The sequence below is a fragment of the Andrena cerasifolii genome, chromosome 15 (assembly GCF_050908995.1).
Source record: "Andrena cerasifolii isolate SP2316 chromosome 15, iyAndCera1_principal, whole genome shotgun sequence".
NCBI lineage: Eukaryota > Metazoa > Arthropoda > Insecta > Hymenoptera > Andrenidae > Andrena > Andrena cerasifolii.
Genome location: NC_135132.1, coordinates 966,441 through 991,586, shown reverse-complemented (window position 1 = coordinate 991,586; position 25,146 = coordinate 966,441). Strand labels below are relative to the sequence as shown.

Here is a 25,146-nt window from a genome sequence, read left to right as displayed (position 1 = left end):
TAGACTGCAAGTTGGGTTCTCGTAATTTAGGGTTAATTACTACCGGGGGGGTGATGTAGCGGTTGTTTGTTACTTCGCCTCCATATTGGAGACGCGACTTTTCCGTAGCTTTGTGTACGCTTGGGTTTTCCCCCGTGGGCCTGTCAGGCTATGGCCACGTAGGCATCTGGCAGCCAGGCTCGCCCAGGTCAGGGTTTTTCCAGCGCGGGGACGCGCTTTTCGCGCCAAAATTTGCCGCGCGTTTTCGGCGTCGCTTGAGGGACGCGTCCCTCTGAGAGGGCTGTATAAATAGCCTCCAGAGGTGACGCGCGCCCTCACTCACTCCGTGGAACTGCCTTTAGTGGCATCGACTCGCGCTGTTTAGAATAATAAATTGTTACTACACTGATTCGCAGAGCATCACCTTTTCTCGCGTATTAAAAGGAGTGTGGTGAAAGAGACCGTAGTCATCATTATTCCATTCACCCCTCAATACGAAGAGTGAACAGCAGTGGGAAGAAGTAGAGGTGATAGCGGTCCGAGGAAAATAGAAGATAAGCGGTGAACCTATTCTTCTTCCTATTATCCCTCTCACTCTGTACTATCTGTGTTATGTTGTATTTTATGCGCAGGTAACTTCACTCACATGCATTATGCATCGATAGCCTGCTGTAAAGGCGGCCACACACGGTCCGGCCGGCCTGCGCAGGTCGGCTGGACGCCCGTAGTGCCCCCCTCCCCTCCCCCCCCACACACAAACACGCTCCGTCCGGCCTGACAGGCTGGCTGGATGGTGCATCTACACGCTCCGGCCGGCCTGACAGTATTTTACAATTTTTAAATTTTGTTTCCTGCGCTTCACCTTGATAAAACAGTATCATAATGGCTGGACAAAAATTGTGTCCTTAAATCATAAACTAGAAACTTGAAGCGTTAAAATGCTTTTTTAAAATATTTTTTGCGACTATTTTTCGCGAACAGCCATTTCAAAATGACCAAATTTTTCGGAAATTATAGTGTTCCTTTAATTTTGTCCACCAGTGTATTTTCATTTTCAGTTTACTTTATAATTATTCACATTATTAACAACCATTATTCACATTCCAGTAGATACGCGTTTCCTAAAATATTCAAAACATTTTCATTGCCCGAAACGTCCAAGCTTCAAGCTACTCGACACAGTCGGTCTGCTCCAAACTTAATTAAGTCCATTCGGCCCGCTCGATTTTTTCGAACCGCTCGGAAAAATTCGAGCTACTCGGTTCTTTCGGACCGATCGGTTTTTACGGATACTCGGCTCGGCTCGCTTTGGCTCGTTTTTTTCCGGGCACTGGAACAGCCCTACAGTGTTCACCGTTTTGTCAACCGAACATGACATCGACAGACGACGTGTTAGCTGTAGCAGGCTTATTATTAGCTACAAAAAAGTGATGCAGACGCAAAATAGAACGAAGTATGTAGTGCAAAGAATGGTTAATGAAAGGGGCCCCTATTCACACGTTAATTTATTAAAGAAATTGCATTTTGCGCGTAAAGATTGGCACAATTATTTAAGAATGAATGAAGAAACATATTTAAGGCTCCTTTCTTTCGTCACTCCCTTCATACAAAAACAAGATACAAATATGAGAGGCGCATCCCTTTGAATATTCGACCGAGAGTTTCTAGGAGTCTCCTGATCGTCCAAAAAATTTAGGTCGTTGAAGTACCATAGTGTCGGTTTATACACCTCATTTGCACCCGATCCTGTCCTCATAGAGGCCTTTATTTTCTTTAACTCCTTCCGATAGTTACTCCGCATACCATTAATTCTAGTCACGTCACTTTTCTTGGTGCTGGAAGGCTCGATTTCTTTTAATTTGCTCACCAATTTTAAGTAGGCTGTACTTTTAAGGTCATGGTCACGATACCCTGTAGTATTAATCTTTCAGAGGCAAGGTTCACTTCTGTATATTTCAATAAACTCTTCAATGCATTTTTTCTGCATAGCACGTCATTTTCTTCCGTAATGTCACTAGAGTCGTTGAATGTAACGATACATTTGGTACAGTCACGGTTGATAGTTGTTGCGGAACTGACGCTCGACAGTCTTCCGATTTTCCGGGAAGACACCCGCGGTCGGAAATTTGTGGTGATTGATTAATCCAACGAACGAATGCTGACTAATTAGGTAATTTACCGAATACCAATCGCGCCCCCTATTTCTTGCGCTCTTGGCGTGGTTTCCGGAAACGGGGGTGCGATTTTGGCGGGAGCTCCGGTCCGAAGCGCGTGACGTGGCCGGTTGCAGGCCGCCAGGCCTGCATCGTGGGCCCATCAGAAACTCCAGGTTTATGACACCCGCAATAGCTATTCCGGCCGTAAACGAAAGACTCGAAAGGAAAACATGTGAACGGAAAGCGGCCTTCTCAACAATAGCTTCGCTGGCGCGCATCATAAATCAAACCAAACATCAGTATTCCAAACGTTTTCTATGTACAAACCGTAGGTCGCTACAACGGTATTAGTAAAGATCACATTTTGTACAGGCTTATATTTGAAAATCGTTTTAATTAAGTTTAGGTTGTAGTGTTTATTATATTTAGAGTAGTGAGACGAATAAGTCAACAAATCCCGGCTGTGGGGTTAGTTGACAAATATGATGGGGTTAGTTGACTTAACATTTGCTTTTCACTTTTAACCCTTTGCCTGCGAAAGGCGTGTATATACGTTGTCACAATTCCATCAGTATAGTATACGAATGGCGTACATATATATACTAGAGCTGTTCAAGTACCCGGAAAAAGCAAGCCGAGCTAGCTCGGCTCGAAAAACCGGGCCAGAGCAGGTACCGAAAAGAACCAAGCGGATTGGATAGAACCAAGTACTTGAATTTTTTTCAAGTGGCCCGAAAGAAACTTGGCGGCATGGAAAGAAGCGAGCGGGCCGAATTAACTTCCAGCAGATCGAAAACTATTTGTCCGATTCATTTGAAACATGGTACACACATTCTTCATGGTATTATCTAAAATGTAGCAATAATATCGTTTTATTTTATGCGATAACCCATTCGTATATAATAAATGTTTTAAGTTTGCCTTATTAGGTACAAAATTAATAGTGGTATTCACCTTGCTCTCATTTGTACAATAACTTTTTTTCTTCTCAAATACGTATGCTACATTATACAGTATTTTCTCGTTAGCGCCTCGATTTTGTGTACACGATACCGACTTTTCGCTATCCCCACCACTTTTGTCTCACTCTTGTCCGGCGAAAGCGAGAGCGAGATGGAACGAGAGCGAACGAGAGGCACTGAAAGCGAGCGAGGACGGTACGAGACAGACGATGCGTTCATGTTTTGCCTCGCTTAGTTTAGCGTGGTTTACCGATCATTGCCGAATGGGCATTTAAATTGGTTTTCTAGTGATTATCCTAGTTTATGTCTGTCCTTGTCGAGTGACGCCTCTTATTATATCTCCTCTTTGGTCTCGCGCCAAGTTCATGCGCAGCGCAAGACGGTCGTGCCTATATTACGCCGAGCAGGTTTTGGAAGAACCCTTCGATTATCGAATCTCAATAATGGTTGATCCGATTAAGTTTTGATTGGTCTTAATGGATAGCTTGGGTTTGATTTACATCAGAAAAGTGTCCTCGTTTTGTTTCTACGTGCCTTATGAGCTCAGATATTTTGATGCAAAGTTGCAATTTCCCGAATTTTATGTTAAGAGATTTTCTCCATCGTCAAATGTGGGCAAGAGGAGAACATGAAATGGTGAGGAAATGTCTCTCAGGCACGTCGTTCATTCGATGAAGGTTTCGGCCAATCGCGTAGCAAATTGTTGTCACGTGAGAGCCAGAATGAATCATAACATGTCAAGGTAAGTTTTATATATTTTTGAAATAGGACACTGAATTATTGCTTCAATAAACTAGGTAAGCCGCCAAAATTTGTTAATAGACTTTTTATGTTCAGCTTATAGAAACGAAGCGGACGCACAGACTTGGAAGTTGTCTAGAGAAGGTTTGACAGAGAAGCAGCTTCTTTCGTACAAGTTTCTTGAAATTTGTCAAATAATTTGTCAAAAAACGTAGCATTAAGAATTAAGAAAATTAGAGTCGATTGCTTGCAACGTAGAGCAAGTCACATTAGTGACGAAAGTATGCTGAAAACACATCTCCCTTGATTCTTTTCAATGTTTTGTGCAAGACATTCGTAATACTTTTAAATCCACAGTAGTTGCCACGTTATTCATTAATTTTATTAGTTTCCCATTAACAATATTTTAATTCACTAATAAACATACTAAATTAATTTTGTTCCAACAACAATAAATTGTGCGTTAAAAATATTGGATCTCTTCGTTCAGTTTCGTTGAATGCACCAAGACTTTCTGCCATACGCTCTCACCTCCTTCGGACACATTTTGTAGTCTCTACAGTTACTATTGCAAAGGGCGACTCTATTTCTATATAAGTTCTACGTTAAGTTGTAACTAAAATGTGGATTTTATATATTTTCAGATAATCGAAGCAGAAGATGATACAGTGTGATCTACATCAGTGAAAAAAATGATTGTGACATAGTATTATATTAATTAAACGATTTTATTCAGCTTCGATCCTCTGTTTGTTTCTTGTATGTTTGGTTCATATCTGAAAATTAAAATTTAAACCAATTCCACCAATCCAATTGTCTTGAAGCTATGCAGACGTGCGTATTTTGGATGACAATACAATATATTTAAAAAAACAAATAACTCCGAGGGTGTGAAAAAATTATTCAGTCATTAATGAACACTACAAAATTTGTGAAATCCCCACAAAATAACCTTTTTTTAAAAAAAAGGTACAAAAAGTGTGCGAAGTATACGCGCGCGCGCAGACGAACAAAAAAAACTGTCGTAAATTTATTAATGTGCTATATTTAGCGTTACAAAACTAATGATATACAACAATTGCGACAATTATGACAACGACTATATGTACAAACAATTGGATTTAAATTGAATAAAAGATTCCTCATTTGAAGAAACAAAGAAGATAATCATATTAAGCAGATATATTTTTATAGAAATAAATATTTCAAAACCAATAAATATTTTATTGAAAATACTTGGCCCTGCGTTCCGAATTGGTGTTGCTAAATTGAATAAATATGTATAAATTGCATTAATATTATTCTTTCTTTTTTGTCTCAGTGGTGTCTTGTCTTATTTTATTATTTACCAGCTTAAAGTACGCGGCGTTGCCCGGGTTTCTCTACATCTCTACATAGTATAAAATAAAGTCCCCGGTAGGCGTCTATTTGTTTGTTCGCGCTAATCTCGAAAACCACTGGACTGGACAGACTGCGATGCAGCCCCCACCACCTCATAAAGTATTCTCGTTAATGATAAAATACTTTTTTTTAATGATAAAATACGTTTTTTTAATGATAAAATAAAATGAATAAGTATACGTATGTATGGATGGATACGTATATTTACTGATTAATGATTAACGATTAATGATTAACGATTAACGATTGACGATTGACGATTGACGATTGACGATTAACGATTAATGATTAATGATTAATGATTAATGATAATGATAGAAAACCGAAATTAGTAAGAAGCTCCTTAAAGCACAATCAGTTGTAGGTGGGAGATACAGGTCCATACGCGCAATATGTAAAATCTACTTAGTGTGGATCTTATACATAGTTCTGCGAGCGCTACGATTCACGTAAATCTTGCTTCACTAAAATTGTAATTGCTCGGCTTCTTTTTGTCATAGGTTAATGTTGCATACACCTCAACCTTCCTCGAGAAATGCTCTACCAAACGGTGAAAACCGCATCACAATCCGTCCAGTGGTTCTCGAGATTAGCGTAATCAAACATACAGACGCCTATCGGGGACTTTATTTTATACTATGTAGAGATACCAAGACAGTTAGCATTTTTTTGGTTTCGCAGCGCCAAGTATTTTGAATAAAATATTTATTGGTATTGAAATATTTATTTCTATAAAAATATACCTGCTTAATATTATTATCTTCTTTGTTTCTTCCAATTATGAATCTTTTATTCAATTTAAACCCGATTGGTTGTACAAATAGTCATTGTTATAATTGGCGCAATTTTTGTATATCATTAGTTTTGTAAAGCTAAATATAGCACATTAATAAATTTACGACAGTTTTTTTTGTTTGTCTGCGCGCGCGTATACTTGGCGCACTTTTTTCGTACCTTTTTTTTAAAAAGGTAATTTTGAGGGGATAATTATTAACGATATTAGATATAAAATTTATTTGCAGAGTTGATAGCCCGTTTCTTTCAAAATAGTTCGATTTAAATTATTTTCTGTCAATTTAATCGCCAGAGTCACTTTCATATTGATACGATGAAAAATAAAGAAATTCTGTTTCTGCATAATCGATGATACATCGCCGAGCAACTTCAGGCGCCAGGTTAGACGGGTGAGCGATACAATGACGCTCGGCTCGGGCCTCGGGGACCTCAAAAATGAAGGCCTTCGATTTAAAAAATTATTTGTGGCCGACGGATGAATAATGATCCTATCTAATAAACTGATTCGTCCGTGGCGTTTCAAATTAAAATAACTGTGGGGTATTTGCATTCGACGATGAATAAAGGTAAATTCTCTATAATTTGATAAGTTATTTCAATAATATATAATGCCCATCTTTGGACGAAACAAAACTTATTTGCGTATCAATATTCCTTCTAAACTTCGCAATTATTATTATCTTCTCTCATTCTGTGTAATTCCTCTTCTCTATTGACGGTCCTTCTACAATTTTGCCAGATCGCTCGTAATGAAATCGCCGTTTTGCTGGAACAATGACACTACTAAAAATTTGCAATTTTTGAGTTATAAGTATAGAAAAAGCGGTTGTTGTCTAACAAAAATTTTTAACCCATTTTCCCAGAAATCGTGAATTTTTAGTTATGTCGTTGTTGCAGCAAATGAGCGAAATGTAACGTATGCAGTGAGGGCAATATTTATATTTTCTTATGAAAAAATATAGTGATATGATTGTTCAATGATTGTTTATTTTGTTTGTTTTAATAAAATGTCAAACTTTCACATTTTCTATCGTATCGGCATGAACGTTTCAGTAACATACTGCTGCGATTTTCCAGATGAAAATGAATTTAAACAGGGTATAAATCGGATTATTTTTAACATTATTAGATTAGAAATTTTACATTTATATTTAATTTTCTAGTACTATTCTAGAAATAATCTGATTTATACCGTGTTTGAACTGATTTTAATCTGGAATATCTCTGCAGTATGTTAATGAAAACGTTACGTTTTACATTTTATTAATAGTGTGACGTCCCACTATTTTTCGCGCAGTCGTAATTAGAGTCTTCCCCACAAATTACTCCAAATCTTCGCCAAAATCCCTCGAATTCAAATCTTACCCCTTTTTCCCAACTACCGACCACCTTGACGATGTACCTTAGCGGTCCCCATCTCAAGGTGATCTACTACGAAATCCCCTTCCCTCTACGCCCTACGAGGCACGAGCTCCTCCCTCACCTTCAAAGTCTAAACAAGTCCCTCGTCCCAAAATCCCCCTTACATCGAGACTACGTCTCACGACCTCCCTACGACCCACCGAGTCAAAGCCACTCTTACCTCGTTCCAACCAAAACACCTAAACCACATTTAACTAGTTTGAGTCCCCCTTCTAGAGCGCCCCTCATAAAAACCCCGGAAATAATATTGCGAAGTCCTTTTCGAATGCCCTTTATAAAAACCCCGGAAGTCTTATTGCGACGCATATTTCGTGCATGAGTCACGGTGCATACCGCGCACACCCCTCATACCTAAACACCGTATAAATACAAGGGCCCTAGAGGCCGTAGCCCTCTTCTACGGAAAACTCTTCTACAGAAAGCTCTTCTATGGAAATCTCTGCCATAGAAACAGTCTTAAGAACGTAACTAAACGTGCATTAAAATCAGTGCAACCCCGTTCGACGAGAGATTCACTATCGACAACCACTGTAAGCGATTACAATTACTTATTTTACTATCGCATATCATCACCATCTATATTGTAACCAGCTCTACCCTTTCATATTTTTTCCTTATTGCTTTTCATATTCTTGTCCATTGCTAATACTCGCATATTTCATGTTCATCTATATATTGCTATTGATTACCATTTATATAAATGTTTTGTGCTAATGCTTAACGTCTCACGCATTATTATAATATTACCACATATGCTTTAAACTGAATAAACGTTCTTATTCTAAATAACGCTTCGAATTATTGTAGTGATCCTTCGGTTACGGAATTACCGAATCATAACAAGCTACTGCAACAGCTGATCTGGGTTCGGGAACTCCGGGATTTCTTACAGTGTTTACAAGGCTTACTTTCGTATAGGCCTTGTACGACCATACCGTTACCTCTATTACAAAGAAATATAACGCGAGGTTTCTTATATTAATGCAACGGTAAATCCAATTATCAGGACTTTAAATACCCATGCTTGTGTCTAACGGGTGTCACTCTGATGCTTGATTACTGCTTTACCTTCCCTGGTTGCTTGTGCCGCGAAGCTGGTTTTCGTGCCAAAACTCCCATCGTTCCTAGTGCCGCGAAACTGGTTTTCGTGCCAAAACTCCCATCGTTCCTAGTGCCGCGAAACTGGTTTTCGTGCCTAACTCCCATCGTTCCTAGTGCCGCGAAACTGGTTTTCGTGCCTAACGCCCATCGTTCCTAGTGCCGCGAAACTTGTTTTCGTGCCTAACTCCTGCCTCACTTTGTGCCGCGAAACTGGTTTTCGTGCCAAAGTCCTACCCTCCTTAGTGCCGCGAAGCTGGTTTTCGTGCCTAAACTCCCTCAACTAGCCTTGTGTCGCGAAACTGGTTTTCGTGCCGAGGCTTCCTCCCGATCTACCTCAACTATGTCATTCCCCTAAAAAGACCTTCACCCGGGACGTGACACCTCATTCTTTCATTTCTCGAGCCTGTCTCAGGACACGATTCATAAATTCATTATTATTTCAACGTACGGTGCTTATTAGCGTTCAAATGCACCAGACCACTCAGCACGAATGTCTTCTGGAGGCAACTATACCTGCGAAAACTTCCTTCTTGCCGATTCCAAGACGAAAGTTAGTTGACACGGTTTGTTTACTACATCGCGTATGCGTACACGCTTTTCGTAGCTTGTGAGAGCGTACGCACACACTTCAAGGCCCAGTGAGATGGTCCCCTTGCGTATGCTCTATGGGCTTTCCTAATGCCCAGTACGAAATCGCTAATGGATTAGTGGCCCATGGGACAAACGCAGGTCCAACACGGCCCTGAAATAAAGGTCATGTGGCACATTTTCCGCCTCAGCCGGCTAGAGTATTGCTTAAATCCTTCGGTTTTTCGTCAGGTGCCTACCCGAGGTCCTGCGGGCCAGTGCGGATTTTACTACCGGTTTCTTTTATTCAAAACCGCAAAATCTCGAACTTTGAGGCCATTTTTCGAGGTGATCCCATCTAATTTCGAAGTTAAAAATGGTATCTATCGATTCGTCTCGACGAAATCTTTCCAATGATGTATAGCAATCGCTGCACGCTCGTAGGTCAGTAATCCACTCTGGGACTTAACATTGTCATTTTCGCAGCTCAAATGACACTTTCCAACGGGACTGCAAAACAATTTTGGACCTGTAGGTTGACCATCTAAATCTTCTAATAAATGTCTGAATGGAAGCTCATTGAAGTGGAACAGGCAAATAATCCATTGGGGAGGTCTTATAAGAATCATTTCGATTTTGTGAATTATACCATTCTTCCATCCAGTATTAGTTGCTATTCCATCACAATCAACGACATCTAAGTCCTCAAGGGAGATTTTCAATTCATTTAGATGTGAGATGACACTACCAGTAATATTTCTCCCAGAACTCGACGTTCGAAAAACATGACTGACGTAGTTAGACCCCGGTACTTGAATCAATGAAATCTGTGCCTCTTTCACTACAACCGTGTTACGTCTGAAAATAGAAACACAAATACTTCGCCTCGTATCAATATACACGGTGTCCGCGGGAAGACCGAACAGCTGGATATCTTCTAACGTATTAGAATTAAAAAAAAAATTACATGGAATTGCATGGTTCGAAGGGGCCAATTTATTAGCGTAGACGAATTTTTTCTTCGATTATTATTTTAAAAGATACTATGGTCAAGTTCGGTTTTTTAAATGGAACTATTTTTTTGAAGAGATCACTTGATAGTGCGTTCCAAGATAAATTCAGTAAGCTATAATGTATACACTTTATTTCCACTGGTTTTTGAGATATTGCGCGTGCAAATTTACTGGAAGAAAACCCGCTGGAATAGCAAGCACGGGGGTGGTCTTGTTGGCGCCACGGGTGACATTGCCTGTTGAAACAGATACCGAGCTGCCAATGGTCTACGCCAGGAATGGCCCAAAGGCTGGACAATTCTTTTCCGTCAGAAATGCTACTTAGGTAGGTACATCTGCGGTATCGAGAAGCGCATCGTTAATGTTTCAAAACGTCATAAAATTTATTTAGAGTTTGTACACAAGAAAAAGTAGGAAAATATGACTAAATTTTCACCTTCAATAGTCTTATATTTCGCACTTCGTTTTACGCTCGGATGGCCGGTTGTTTTGGGAGGGATGCAAGTTCGATTGGTTAGGTTAAGAGGTGTGAAAGTTGCTAGACCAAATTTCAACCATAAGGAGCAGATTGTATTAGGACCAATCGGAATTGCATCCCTCCAAAACGGCTGCTCTCTTGAAGAGGCCCTCTACACAGCAATACCTCCTCCCGAATGCCCACCTTCTCTCGCACGGAATACGTCAACGCATGCTTTTGTTTTGATGTTGGAGCTCGTGTTTATACTCGAGAGATAAGTGATCTGTTAGAATTTTTAAGGAGGACCACGCGTCGACAGCGGGCTATCCCTTTTCTTCCTGAGTCTCTCCACGAGGCGTATTAATGGTGGATTGTAGGAGCGTAGATGTCTGGATGTCAGTTATTGAATTCAGGAGACGATAGATACACTTTATTACAAAACACATGTGTACTATAATTAAAGAAAATCGTATTCCTCTCGAGCAGGAGTACTGACAATGCTCGAGCTTACACACTGTACAAATGATACAGGGTGATTCTGGAGCTACGCCCGTCAAGGTATGCGGCCTGGTACCCCGTGGCGAGGACAACCCCCCCCGCAGTACCTCACCGAATTTTATGGCTTTTTTCTGAAACAGGTATGAATCCTCGGCCGAACATAGCGAATTGAGGTCGACCCCCCGCAGTCGAGGGTGATATATCCATTACAGCGTATTAAGAAATTCTTCTCTTCATCGTATCGAAAGGGAAGTCACACCAATGGATTTCTCATGTTTTTCTGACGAAAATGATACCAAATATCATACAAATCGGACTACATATTATTAACGATATTAGCTTGAGGTTATGGAAATGAATTTTTCATGGAATTTCCTTCATTATGGTCCGAATTACGTCGTTCTTGGTGCCAGTTTCATCGGCGAAACACGCGGAACCAATTGGCGTCGTTTTCGCAAAGATCTGATCAGAAATGCGGAAGTCAATGATTTCCCACTTCTTAATAGGCACTTCAACCCCTTCGAGGGTCGAATGCCATAAAATTCAGTGAGACTCTGCAGGAGGTTGTCCTCGCCATGGGGTACCAGGCCGCATCTCTTTGACGGGCGTAGCTCCAGAATCACCCTGTATCTGGAAAGAACGCTGGTCCAATTGGTTACGATAGAATCTCCTCCCGCAATGATTCTTTCACCACTGCACAGTACTTAATTTTACCCATGCAAGCACGACGTATGGGCTGAACAAAGAAAGGGTTAAATATCCAGTTTTGCCTTTTTTGTATCAATTAAATGCGTTTACATCAAATCGGTATGTTTTGAAATAAAAAGTATTTGTGTGTTTTTTGAAATAAGGGGGAGTGTTCATACACTACAGAAAAATTTCAACTTTCACACCAGAGCAAGAAATAGATGTTGTGGCTGCGTTCCATGCGAACCCAAGGACATCAATTCGCCAAATAGCGGCGAATTATAATTTATCGAAATCGACAATTCATAAGATCCTAAAGAAAAATGGTCTGAAGTCGTATAAGCAGACACAACACAAACTATTTTGTAGAGATTACGGACAACGGATTCAATTTTCGATGTCGACACTGCAGCACCTCAAAGATGATGCAGAGTTAGTGAGAAACGTAATGATAACGGACGAATGTATATTTTATTCAAATGGTATGACATGCCATCAAAATTTAAGAATGTGGGCAGCGGAAAACCCACAGTGGATACGAGAAGATAATAACCAGTATAGGGTAGAATAACCAGTATCGGCAGTCAGTTTCAGTATGGTGTGGTATTTTCAATCGAAAAATATATGCACCGTATATTTTCGATGGAAATGTAACGGGAGTAGTATATTTAGAGTTTTTGAAAAATTATGTGGGTGATGCAGACTCGACGAGTACGGGGAGTACTTGGACGAGGTTGGGAGGTGTGTGTCCCCCTTGTCTGTCTCTACCGTGCTTGTCCTAGGGGATTTCAACGCCCACGCTATTACGTAGGACTCCTTCAAGACGACAGCGTGGGGGGCGACAGTGTTGGTGTCGGCGGCGGAGTGCGAGTACCGGTTGATCAACTGCGGCTCGGTAAGCGCGGGCGTGTAGTGGTGGCATGCGGAATCCATTGTGGATCTCACATAGGCGACCCATCAAGCCGTGCACCGTGTATCTGGCCGTGTATCCAGCGATTCTACTCGATTCCTCTAGAATCGATCAATTCTCTTTCTGATTATTTTACCGATTATTTTAGGAATCGGTTCTCGATAACTCGATTATTGTTTAACCAAGAATCGAGAAAAAATCAACATTTTTTCTACCCCTGTTCCACGAGGGAACGGACCTCCTCCGCGCAGCGTATCCCCATAGCATTATTGAGCATTCTCCATCATTGTCTCAACTGCTTCCCTCGTGGCTCGTGGAACATAGTTTGCCTTTCTGTGTTTAATAGTAATAATTACTAGGTGAGTATTAATTATCTGAATCTGCCACGCAAGTTTGCTAATTATTAATCGCTATGAATATGTATAATTAATTTTGTTTATTAAATAACTTTCAACTTTATTGTTAATACAAGTTTGGATTTAATAAAATGGAAGCATGATATAATTAAGCTTTTAAATGTACACTTTGTATTCTTAAGAATTTTCTAATTATAATCTTTTATTTTTCAGTCTCCACAAATGAAAATGAAATTCAGATGCCGTAAAGTAAATAAACTACAACTGTATATAAAAACTGAAATTTTGTGTGTGATGCACGCGCGCGCGCATGTGTGTGTGTGAGTTTCATGGATGTATACACTATACCTTTTTAAAAGATATTATAATATATGCATAAAATACAGAATATATGTATATTACATATTGTATTTTCCAATATAATGATTGAATAAAAATTCTTTTTATCTTACTATTGATTCAATTCCTAATCATTCCTTTCATCGATTCTTGGATTCTTTTTGGAAATAATCGATTCTTAAGCATCGATGCTTCATTAGAATAGATTCTTAAGTATCGTTTTTTTTTTAACGGAATCGCCCTTCGCTAGTAAAGACGGAGACGCTCTCCGACCATCAATGCGTCCAAATGGATATAGCTACTGGCTCCGGTTATGCTCGACCCCGCCACCGGGATGGGCGTTTGCCACAGCGATGGGTGCTGAAGCGTCTCGATAGGACTGCCTTAATGGTAGCTTCTTAATGGCAGCCCCCACCGCTGGTCGCCTCGTCCGAGGAACCGGGTGAGGCCCTCGAGGACGTGCAGGGAGAGGGCCAGTAGTCCTGGGGCGCCATGACGTCGATATACGACATTTCTATGTCCCAGGGTCTCTCCTCGACTGTCGGTATACCGATGGTCGCGCGAGATTGCGGATTTGCTTTCCATGTGTATTCGTGCGCGCCTCCGGTGCACCCGAACTGGACGTCGTCTTCGCAAAGGATGGGGTGACGGCGTGGAGGTTGCACAGCTGCAGGAGGGCTATCAAGAAGCGCGGAAGGCCATGCGGCTGGCTATCAAGTGGGCCAAAACCCAGGCATGGAATGAGCTCCACAGTTCGTTGAATCGTGACCGTATATTGATACAAGATAGTACTTAGCAGGTGTTTGTCGGGGAGATCGTGGATACCCCCGTCCCCATTATTGGAGGGGGGGGGGGGGGCGCGACTTTTAACCGAACTGCGGGATCTGATCTTCTGGTTTGCAGAACTGGGTGTCGTGCGAGAGGATTTGGCTGGTGCGACGGGCGGCTTCGGGGCCTAGAACGCGGCTCTGGGTCGCGATGGCATCCCCGGCAGAGCCTGGGTGATGGCCGATGGTGTCCTTGGAAACTACCGTCCAAAAACCGCCTGAACTTGTCTTACTTTTTTCCACATTGTGAAAGAGGGGGCATCTGGTACTCCTGCGAAAGGAGGGATGGCCGGCGGATTCTCCTTCCGCGTACCGGCTCATTTGTCTGCTCGGCCAGGCGGGGATACTCTTTGAGCGTGTAGTGACTTCCCGCCTTCCGGCACACCAGTCCGGAGTAGGGTCTCGCTCTGGCCAATTTGGGTTCCGACGGGTCCCTGTCGGTCTCGGTCGTTTCCCTGGGTGTGGTGGCGTTGGCTATATCGTTGGATATAGTCAACACATTTAACACCCTTCCCTGGGGGCAATCACGGAGGCACTCGTATACCACCGCGTACCTCCCCATTTAAGACGGCTTATCGGGAACTACCTGTGGAACAGGTAAATAGAGTATCCGGGCCGGTGCGGTGTCACGCGCGAGGGTGTTACGTATGTGGAATTTTCTCCTACGCCGCTCTCAACCGTTTACTTCGAGCTCGCGTCTGCGATGGGAAAGCGTCCTAAAAGCCTTTCGGTTATCACGTACCAGTAATAGGGGTCATGATCTCGGCCAGCTGAATTGCGATCATGGGAACGGGAGTGACACGACGACGACGCCTAGGATTTCCTTATACGGAGATTCCTAGCGAATCCCCACTCATTCCGGGACTATATAAACCATTTGGTTTCTACCCTCTCCGGTTTGAACCGAAAGCTACACAGTCACGCATAGAGTCACGTCGTGTAACGCTTGTACAGAGTTGGTTGAATCTAGTAAGATCGGGCTAGAGTCCCCGTCAGAATCACAAGTTAACCTCATTGAATCCGCGAGTCCGGTTTATATTCTATTTGGCACATTGAAATAGCCACTCTTGCGCCCCGCATCACCAGTGCGTCAACACCGTGAAAACTAGTGTTAACTTGCACACTTTATTTAATTAATTAACCGTGACACTTACATTTGTACAATAATTGATTATAGAATATACGAATCGTGTTCGCGTGTAAATCGAGTAAATTCATTAAACCCATCTTTTACCCAGCAATTCTTATAATATTAGTAGCACATACCCACCGATACAACTTTACCGCTCGAGTTGTATCAAACTTCAATTAAGAGTTACGAGGCATCACTAACATTTCCCGCGACTCCCTGATTTCGCATTAGGTTCGTTCGCACCTCTCACCAAAACAAGGAGTCCTCTCCAACGCAGTGGTTCCCCAATTTCGCATGGGGTTCGCTCACGACGTTTCACCCTCCTGCGGCTCCCTGAATATTAAAGTCAGGTTCGTCCGCGCTTGACTTTATTCCTAGAGCAGGGGTGCACATTAAGTCTGCCCTAGGGCAGTCGATGCGCCCTCGAGCTCGACCGTAGTATGATCACTCCCCACTCCTCGGTACAAGGTCTCGTGGTGGAGAACTGTATGACTGCAGAGGCCGTATGCCCATTTTGTTTTCTCTAAGGAAAATATGGTATTGTCTCGAGCTTCCCATTGTTGCTCCAACGCAGTCACCGGAAAGGTCCTTTTTATGTTTTTATGACACCCCCAACTGCTAAATGATGGCTTGGCCGCAACTGACATACACTGATCCGTCACTGTATGCGTTAGTAATTCTAAGCGGTGGATCAAAATTGATACAGGCACAGGATGCAGAGGCTTAATCGAGATTTGAAAAATATATTTAAATTTTTGTTGACAATAATACTAATTTTGTTCAAAGTTATAATAGTAGAAGTAAGAGGGGTTTAAAAAAAAGTTTGATCTTGGCGAACATGATTCTGGCTGTCGTAGTCATCGGAAACAATACACGTACAATTTTTCTTAATCTATATGAGTATGGTTATCGTATGAACTAGAATGAAGTAATTATTTGCAAAAATCCAATTTTGCAATAGAGAAAACTAACAAATGCTTTCCCCAAAAATTAATGTTTTCATTTGAAATACAACCATTTTTGTGGTTTTCAACATTTTTCATTCATTTTAGTTCATACGATACCCACACATAGATTAAGAAAATTTTTGCGTTTTTTTTTGTATCAGATGATTAGGACAGCTAAAATCATGTTCCCCAGCAACAAACTTTTTTTTCAAACCCCTCTTACTAGTACCGTTAGAACTTTGAACCAAATTACTATTATTGCATACAAAAATTTAAACACATTTTTCAATTTTTAATTAATAAAAGTACAATGTGTGGAATTATAATATTCAGTACTTTTCTTTCAAAAATTCCCCAAAATGTGCTTCCTTTTCGGAGCGTCAAACTCTCTACACCCCTGCGGCAACCTGTCTATTACACGCTCCGCTCCCACTACTCCAGCCGCTTCCCACTCCGTTGGCGGACACGCTTGTCCTTAAACAAGCTCGGAGCTCGAGCTCGAATGTGCGCTCGCGCCCGCAATTGGGGGTCCTGTGCATGCCTGTCCAAGAGGCTTCCTGATTTCGCATCAGCTTCGTCCTCGCCGTCAACAATCCTAGCGGCTCCCTGATTTCGCATCAGGTTCGTCCACGCACCTAACAAACGCATAAACCGTATTCCTTGGGAAATACCCTTCTTGCTGGCCCCCCGCGTTGCCGCTGCCCCGGCTCGTAGTAAGGGTTAGGGTGTCCTTTAAACTTGAAGGTGCGATACAATGTTGGGACGCCCGCTAATTTTATTCCTTTTGGTATGCGAGGTAAGTATGCAACATTTCGGCACAATCGGATTATTCTGAATCCTGCCGCAACAAGCTTAAAGTTACGATATACTATAAACTTTATTTGTTTTTTGTCCACGTTTAAAAAATAATCGTTCACTTGGAACAGAGGTTCCTGGAATGCATAAATATTTTACCGCCGTAGTCCAAAGACTGGGGGAACGGAAAACTTGTACCACCTTCGTTCTTCCACCACTTAATGATAACTTAACGTTATTATCCATATATCGTTAAGTATCAATAAGTGATCGATAAGATATCGATAATCGATAGTCCCAACTCCAGTTCTAGCACACATTTGTTTACATACAGGATTGCATATTAAAAAACAACTGTTTGCAACAGCGCAGTTTCTTTGGAAACTTTGTGCCTCTTGAGGGTTTAGAATTGTTTGATCGAACCGAAAATTTGAACACATATTTACCACACCAAAGGAGAGACTCTAATGAGGGTAAGACATACTACGGGGTTTTGCAGATATCGATGCTTGGGGGCCGATCCTGTGGGGCCTCGCGTATGACGTCGTTTTGCGGGCCGTTGTCTCCGCTGGAGTCAGCGTAACGTGTTACGCTGGCGAAACGTTGCTATGAACCGGCGGGAGAGACTAAGCGGAGGCGATGCGCTTCGCGGAAGAAGGGTTGGCGTGCGTCGTCACGGAAATCCAGGCTCTGGGGCTCAGTGCGGTTCCGCGAAAGACGGAGCCCATGCGGAGTTATGCGGGCTGGGCTCGTACAGCCCATTCCAAGCCTGAATTTCGGTGGGCCATGTCCGTGTCGAGGATGGGGCCCGGATAAAATATCTTAGCCTTATCTTGGAGAGCCACTGAAGCATTGCCGAGGATTTCGGCCGCCTAGTCCCCCGGTTGGAGACGACGACGTCCGCGCTTGATCGTCGCTTGCCGATCCTCGGAGAGGGGGGAGGGGGGATGAGCAAGCATGATGGCTTGTCTGGGCAGAGATTGTGGTGGCGTCACCAGCTGTGTGGCGCTGGTGCTGACCGGACACGGGTATTTCAGACGGGACCTGCGCCGTATACAGAGGTTAGCAACGGTACAGTGCCACCACTGCGGATTGGTGGAGAATTCGGCGCAGCGCACGTTCTAGGTGTATTCAGCGTGAGTTGGCGTGCTCTGGGTTCTTCAAGGCGTCATGGAGGCAGACCCCCTCGTTGCTGGTAGTTGTCCGTGGGATGGTTGGTAGTGGGCGGTCTCAGCTAGCGAGAAGCCAATTTTGTATTTGCTTTACCCCACTCAGCAAGTAATCCAGTTGTTAGGTCATCGACAAGTTCAGCATTGGTATAATTCCATCAGTTTTTATTAGTGGTGTCCCTTAAATGCAACCCATATCTTATCAGATCCCTGATAGTTGGCAGTCCAGCTACAGACAGCTCCCTGCTCGATCCTAACAAATAATGTAAATGTTTTGAAACTTGAAGTCTAATTTTAATATGAGCCATTTTCAATAGTAGATTATTCTATGTTGAAAACCTCTACGGCAAATAGCTTTAAGGTCGAGGAATCTATCGGAAAATAGATCCGCAACATGTTGCGGACCAGAACCGTGGTGGTCAGCTGGGAAGGGGCCACGAAAAGGGCTCGTGCCGACAGGGGTATCCGCAGGGGGGAATGCTTTCCACATTGGTGTGGATTCTGGTGGTGGATGAACTAGTACGTGGGCTTGGAGAATAAGGGGTAATAGTACAGGGTTACGTCGACGACATAACCCTTTTAGTCGGAAGCAAGAACCCAATGTCCATGGCTAGAAGAATGCAGGAAGCACTCACACTAGTCCAATAATGGTGCCACTTCCAAAACTTGGGGAGTAAACCCAGGTAAGACGGAGATGGTACTATTCAAATGGAATCGGAACTTTATGTTTAAAGCCCCCTAATATTCGGCACAGACTTTCGCACCTCCCCAGTGATGAAATATCCAGGTGTAACCCTAGATAGAAGGCTCGCGCAGAAAAGTCACATCGCGAAGCAGATTGAGAAGGTGGGTACTATTTGTCCTGCCTATCAACTTGGCATTAATTTTCAACATCCTTATAATATTGTTGTGTGCACGGTATAGGCCCGTTCATGACCTGCTGGTACGCGCTCCTGAAGAGAGAAGACGGTCGGTCTCTTTCAACGATATCGATGATCTGTTTGTCTTGTACCAATCGCCATTACGACTGATCGTGTGAAATTAGCTAAAGTCGTGTTCAGATATATTGGCCGGTGAGTTTCGTGAGGGGTATTCTTCCTCCACACCGCTTGCCTGCTTCGGTGCTCCTTTTCTCTACGTTCTCCCTCTTTCTCGGGCCACGCCTGCTCGTCGCGCGGTGGGGATTGCTGTCCGCGAGGTACGTACACATGCAGCGAAGCATCTCCACCACTTTGAGTACATAGAGGGGACATGATTTCGAGCGGTCGATTTCACTTCTTTCTTGCCGAAGGCGAGAGCGAGATGATATGGAAGAGACCCTAAACATTCTAAACGCTCATGCCCTTCGCACACGCAAAGGACGGAGTATTAGGCGTACGAAAAACGGAGCGAGACAAAGTATGTATCAAGGCGTCATCTGTCTTGTACCGTTCCTCGCTTGCTTTCAGTCCCCCTGACTCGTTCTCATTTTATCTCGCTCTCGTCTTCGCAGAACAAGAGTGAGCCAGAAGTGGCGGGGATAGCGCCAAGCTTCTGACGTGTAGGCCAAACCGAGTTCTTAGCGTAGAAATACATACATCAGAATAAGTGTACGTTAGGTCCGAAAAAATTCAGGAATTTTATTGGTCAGAGCATTGATTCTTTCTCGATAGCTTCATCTCGTATTGGTTTACGCATAGTTTCGTAATGCACACAACTATTGCGCTAATAATAAACAACAGCGACACGGCTACGTTCACTGTTGTCGGCGGAGCCGATCAGCGTTCCCATTGCCCCACCGTACCCTTCGGGGGCCCAGCAACTCCAACTGCTAATCCACGATCGTCAGATGGTGGTGGCTGATTTCTCCTTGAGCGCCGCTCGTGAAAACGAATCCACCGGCCGGTATATCTGAACACGACCTTAGTCCTACATTGTAAAGACTTATTGCTTTGACTTAAAGCTATTGCTCTGTACACTCAAATATAGTTGTGTTCTGTGTTCGTTCGTCTCTTACCCTATTCTTTGCGACGGAATGGTCAACGAGGAAACACCCCAGCGCAACAATATTATGCCTATCAAGTTGCCTTTTCTAGTATATTTCTAGTACTATCTGATAAAAGGTACTTATATAATATTTCAAGTTAGTGCAACAGGAGCTGTTAAAAAACTGTATACAGTTGTTCTGAATTTTGTAAATTTGATCAATAATGATATTATTATACATACCTCTTCCGTTTCGGTTATTCCGAGACTAGTTTCGATATATTCTCTTTCGTCCTGAGGTATATTTGGATGTACGGCTGGTGATTCCTTTCCAAAGAAGAAGAAAAGGATCCCAGATATAACAGTAATACCACCCCAAAAATAGAAGCAACTAGGCCATCCTAAAGCAGAGTCTGCTAACAGGCCTGAGCTCAGCAAACAGATTACGTTTCCGATCCAACCTCCCGCGTAAACGAAGGTCGCTAAATTACATGTACCAAACATACAAGATAAGTTTAAAAATAATTTGTAACACAACCCAATTGTAGTTGTTAATGTAATATGTATATCCAATGTTACCACAAACAAAGCAAAACACTACAGAGCTTATGTTACTTGACTTACAAAGGTAGCACTGTAGAAGTTTGGAAAATTTTATATGCGATATTATCATGTTTGTTATACAGGGTATTTATTAAAATGTGGGATATTTTTTCGCATATGTCCAATAATGGTCAGTTTTGCAGGTATAAGCATTTTTATATTTTGTAAAACACAACTGTGTTTCCGGGGCTCGATATATTGATTATCATTTCGGCATTGTTTTTTTAAGGACGAGACGGAAATTGTCTTTAATTTGAGATATTTTTCGACCATATCGGTCATTCGCAACACGAAGTATTCGCAATTAAGTGGGACCACTTTTTTGACAGACAGGTAAAAAGTTCATCTGTCGATATCTCGAAAACATATAAATAGAAATTTTTTAGACCTTATTTTCGAAATCAGCGGGCCATTTTACATAAGAAAAAATAGTGGCATCTGCTGCGCAAAATGACTGTAAACCAGTGTTATTAAACATATGCACATACCAAATTTTTTACAATTTTGGTGAGTAGAACCGATCCAGAAAAATATCCCGCATTTTTATAATGACTCTGTATAATGTAAGATACAATAAAATAACAAAAATATTACTCTAGGCAACGATATGAAATACGTAATACCAATTAGTATGCGTTGCATAATACAATTTGTGGTATAGTGAAAAATGGGCGCTATCTTATATAAAAATAACAACTTATTTATGCTTTACATTAAAATAATATCTTGTTATTTATAGTCATATCGAATTTGTGTGTGAATGTGCCTCTTTCGAATATATGGAACAAAATTTGATTCTTTTTCATAGAAATAATAAATTTTCATTTTTAACTTTCAATTTGCAATGAAAGAGTTTTGCTAGCCTTTGATTCTCTAAATCTTATCTTGCAAAACTATCGTTTATAAAAAATAAAGTGATTTTAAGATGATCGAATAGATAGAGAAATACGAATTGTGGTCTAAGAATGGCAATACCAATCTGCAGAAATGGCACATTTTTTTATTCTTCACAAGTGTCATAAAAATATTGCATTTTTACCTTACTTTTCTAATATGATATTGCGTCATTTAAACTATTAAATATTTATTTGAGGATGTGTTCAATATGCAGGGTGTCTCAAAACTCACAGACTTCCCAGAACATGCCTTATCCTGATGCAAAAACGAGACTTCCTTCTCGAGATATTAACATTAGCGATGGAACTTCCGGGCCACGCAGTTTAAAACCGTGTCAACAGATCGCGCGGTCGTGTACGCTCGTACGCACACGCTGAAGGCGTCGATTGCGCTAACCCATTTTCACGGGTTTGAATCAGCACACAGTGGTAGAAAATTGAGAAAACCTGGCCAAAACCCTAATTTCTAAAGTCACCAGTTATGGTTTCAACCCCATCACAGTTTTCATCACTTATCTGGCTACTAATTACCAACAGTTAGAGAAAAGTAAGTTTGTCATTATTTGCTACAGCTCATTCCAAAGTTGAGTATTGGCGGAGTGTTGTTACCCTCTTAGTGAAATTGCTGGTGCTTTTTGTGACTCTTAAAACTGTACTTAAAATTCGTGGAATTTAGAATTTAGAAGCGACGCATTAGTCTGAATGCTAACCTGCACATTCCCAAAATAATACCTGCAAATATTCTATCATGAACATAACATGTTCATGAAAAACAACTGATCCATTTCCGATTTCGTCCCGGGCATTAGAAATGGGGCCCATGCAGCAAACATAGGCCCAACACGGCCTTGAAATGAAGATCGTGCGACACATTTGCCGCCGCAACCTGCTAGAGTATCGCTTGTATCTCTCGGTTTTCCCTCAGGTGCCTACCGGAGGTCCCCCCAGGCGGGGCGGGATTTTACTACCGGTATCTTTTGTTCCAAACCGCAAAATCTTGAACTTGAGGCCATTTTTCGAGGTGATCCCATTTGATTTCGAAGTTAAAAATGGTATCAATCGATTCGTCTTGGCGAGATCTTTCCAACGGTGTATAACATACGCTGTAGGTTCGTAGGTCACTAATCCCCTCTGCGACTTAACATTGTCCTTTATTAGCCGAGACGTTTTTTTTCGATTATTATTTTAAAGATACGATGGTCAAGTTTGTTTTTTTAAATGGAACTATTTTTTTAGAGTTCACTTGATAGTGCGTTACAAGAGAAATTCAGCAACCTATAATGTATACACCTTATTTTCACTGGTTTTCGAAATATTGCGCTTGCAAATTTACTGATTTTCACTGGAAGAAAACCCGCTGGAATAGCAAGCACCGGGGGTGGTCGTGTTCGCGCCACGGGTGGCACGCGTTGAGTATTGCATGTTGAAACAGATACCTACCTGCCAAAGGTCTACGCCAGGAATGGCAGGCCCAAAGGCTGGGCAATTCTTTTTCGTCACAAATGCTAGGTAGGTACATCTGCGGTAGCGAGAAGCGTACCGTTAATGTTTCAAAACGTCATAAAATTTATATATATACAGGGTGTCCCACTAAGGAGTGGACAGCGCGATATCTCTTAAAGTATTGTCGATAAAAATATAAAAAAATAGGGAATTGCATAGTTCGAGGGGGCCCATTTATTAGCGCGAACGAATTTTGTTTTCGATTATTATTTTAAAAGATACGATGGTCAAGTTCGGTTTTTCAAATGGAACTATTTTTTTTGAAGACCTGAGTTGATAGTGCGTTCCAAGACAAATTCAATAAGCTTTAATGTATACACTTTATTTCCACTGGTTTTTAAGATATTGCGCTTGCAAATTTACTGATTTTCACTGCAAGAAACCCCTCTGGAATGGCAAAAACCGGGGGCGGTCTTACTGGCGCCACGGGTGGCACTGCCTGTTGAAATGGATACTTACCTGCCAAAGGTCTACGCCAGAAATGGCAGGCCCAAAGGCTGGACAATTCTTTTCCGTGAGAAATGCTACTTAGGTAGGTACATCTGCGGTATCGAGAAGCGCATCGTTATTTTTATTTCGCACTTGCTTCTACGCTCGGATGGCCGGTTCTTTTGGGAGGGATGCAAGTTGGATTGGTTCTGATACAATCTGCTCCCTATGGTTGAAATTTAGTCTAGCAACTTTCACTCCTCCTAACCTAACCAATCCAACTTGCATCCCTCCCAAAAGAACCGGCCATCCGAGCGTAGAAGCATGTGCGAAATAAAAGTAACGATGCGATACATTAAAGCTTATTGAATTTGTCTTGGAACGCACTATCAACTCAGGTCTTCAAAAAAAAATAGTTCCATTTGAAAAACCGAACTTGACCATCGTATCTTTTAAAATAATAATCGGAAACAAAATTCGTTCGCGCTAATAAATGGGCCCCCTCGAACCATGCAATTCCCTATTTTTTATATTTTTATCGACAATACTTTAAGAGATATCGCGCTGTCCACTCCTTAGTGGGACACCCTGTATACGTAAACTTCCCCGACGAAATGCTCTATAGAACGGTGGAAACCGCATCACAATCCGTCCAGTGGTTCTCATCCGGGTGGCTGAAAAACTACCTATCCAGCCACCCGCAACGCCAAAACGCCAACCTTATCGCTACCCACGCTTGCACACGCGTACACACACACATACACAACCCCCTTCCCTATCCTTGACCTCCGCTTCCACACGACTCCCCTGTCACTTCAATCTCTCCTTTCACGCCTCTGTTCTCTAAATACATTCATACTCCTCTCCTTGACTCTATTTTCCTCATCCACCCTCCCCCCATCTCCTAGCACCTCACTCACCATCTCCTGCCACCCTTTCTCTTCCCCTCACCCTATGCACTCCTCCCACACGTGCACCCACGTCTCCTCCCCTACCCACATATCCTACACCTTTTTTCCTCCTCCTCCCAACAGCATCCCCCCTCATCTCATTACCGAGCCTGAACCTTGCCACCCTCTACCACCTATCCCTTTGTTAGGTAGTCCGGAACTCCCACCCCCTTTACTACCCCATACCACTTGTTTGAAACGGACTCCCCTATCCTCCTCCACCTCTCCACCTCCTGCCGCCTTCTTTCTCTTCTTACTATTTCCTCCGCTCTCAGCTCCCCTTTTTCTCTCACCCTTCCCACCTCCTCCAGTTTCCACCCCTTTTCCTCAAACAAAAATTGTCTCTCGTTTTCCCAGCCATCTAGCACCTTTCCCTTTCCTCACCTCTCTTTCATCTTTTGCGAACACATCCTCCCTACCTCCCCGCCCCCTACCTCTAGTTTACTCTCATATCCCCACGCCCTCATCTCCGCCCGCCCCTTCATCATCTGTCTTTGAAGCTCCTTCCTCACCATATACGCTGACGTGATTCTGCCTACCCCCCGC

General features: G+C 42.3%; 1 protein-coding gene across 2 annotated transcripts in view; it reads right to left on the bottom strand.

Annotated features, from left to right (window-relative positions):
• The window catches only part of LOC143377196 (putative inorganic phosphate cotransporter), a 111,035-nt gene that overhangs the window by 22,185 nt on the left and 63,704 nt on the right, over positions 1-25,146 (bottom strand). For both annotated transcript variants that reach the window (XM_076828240.1, XM_076828238.1), the window contains exon 4: positions 20,463-20,701. In XM_076828240.1, the coding sequence (XP_076684355.1) occupies positions 20,463-20,701 (239 nt within the window). The remainder of the gene's footprint in view (positions 1-20,462; positions 20,702-25,146) is intronic.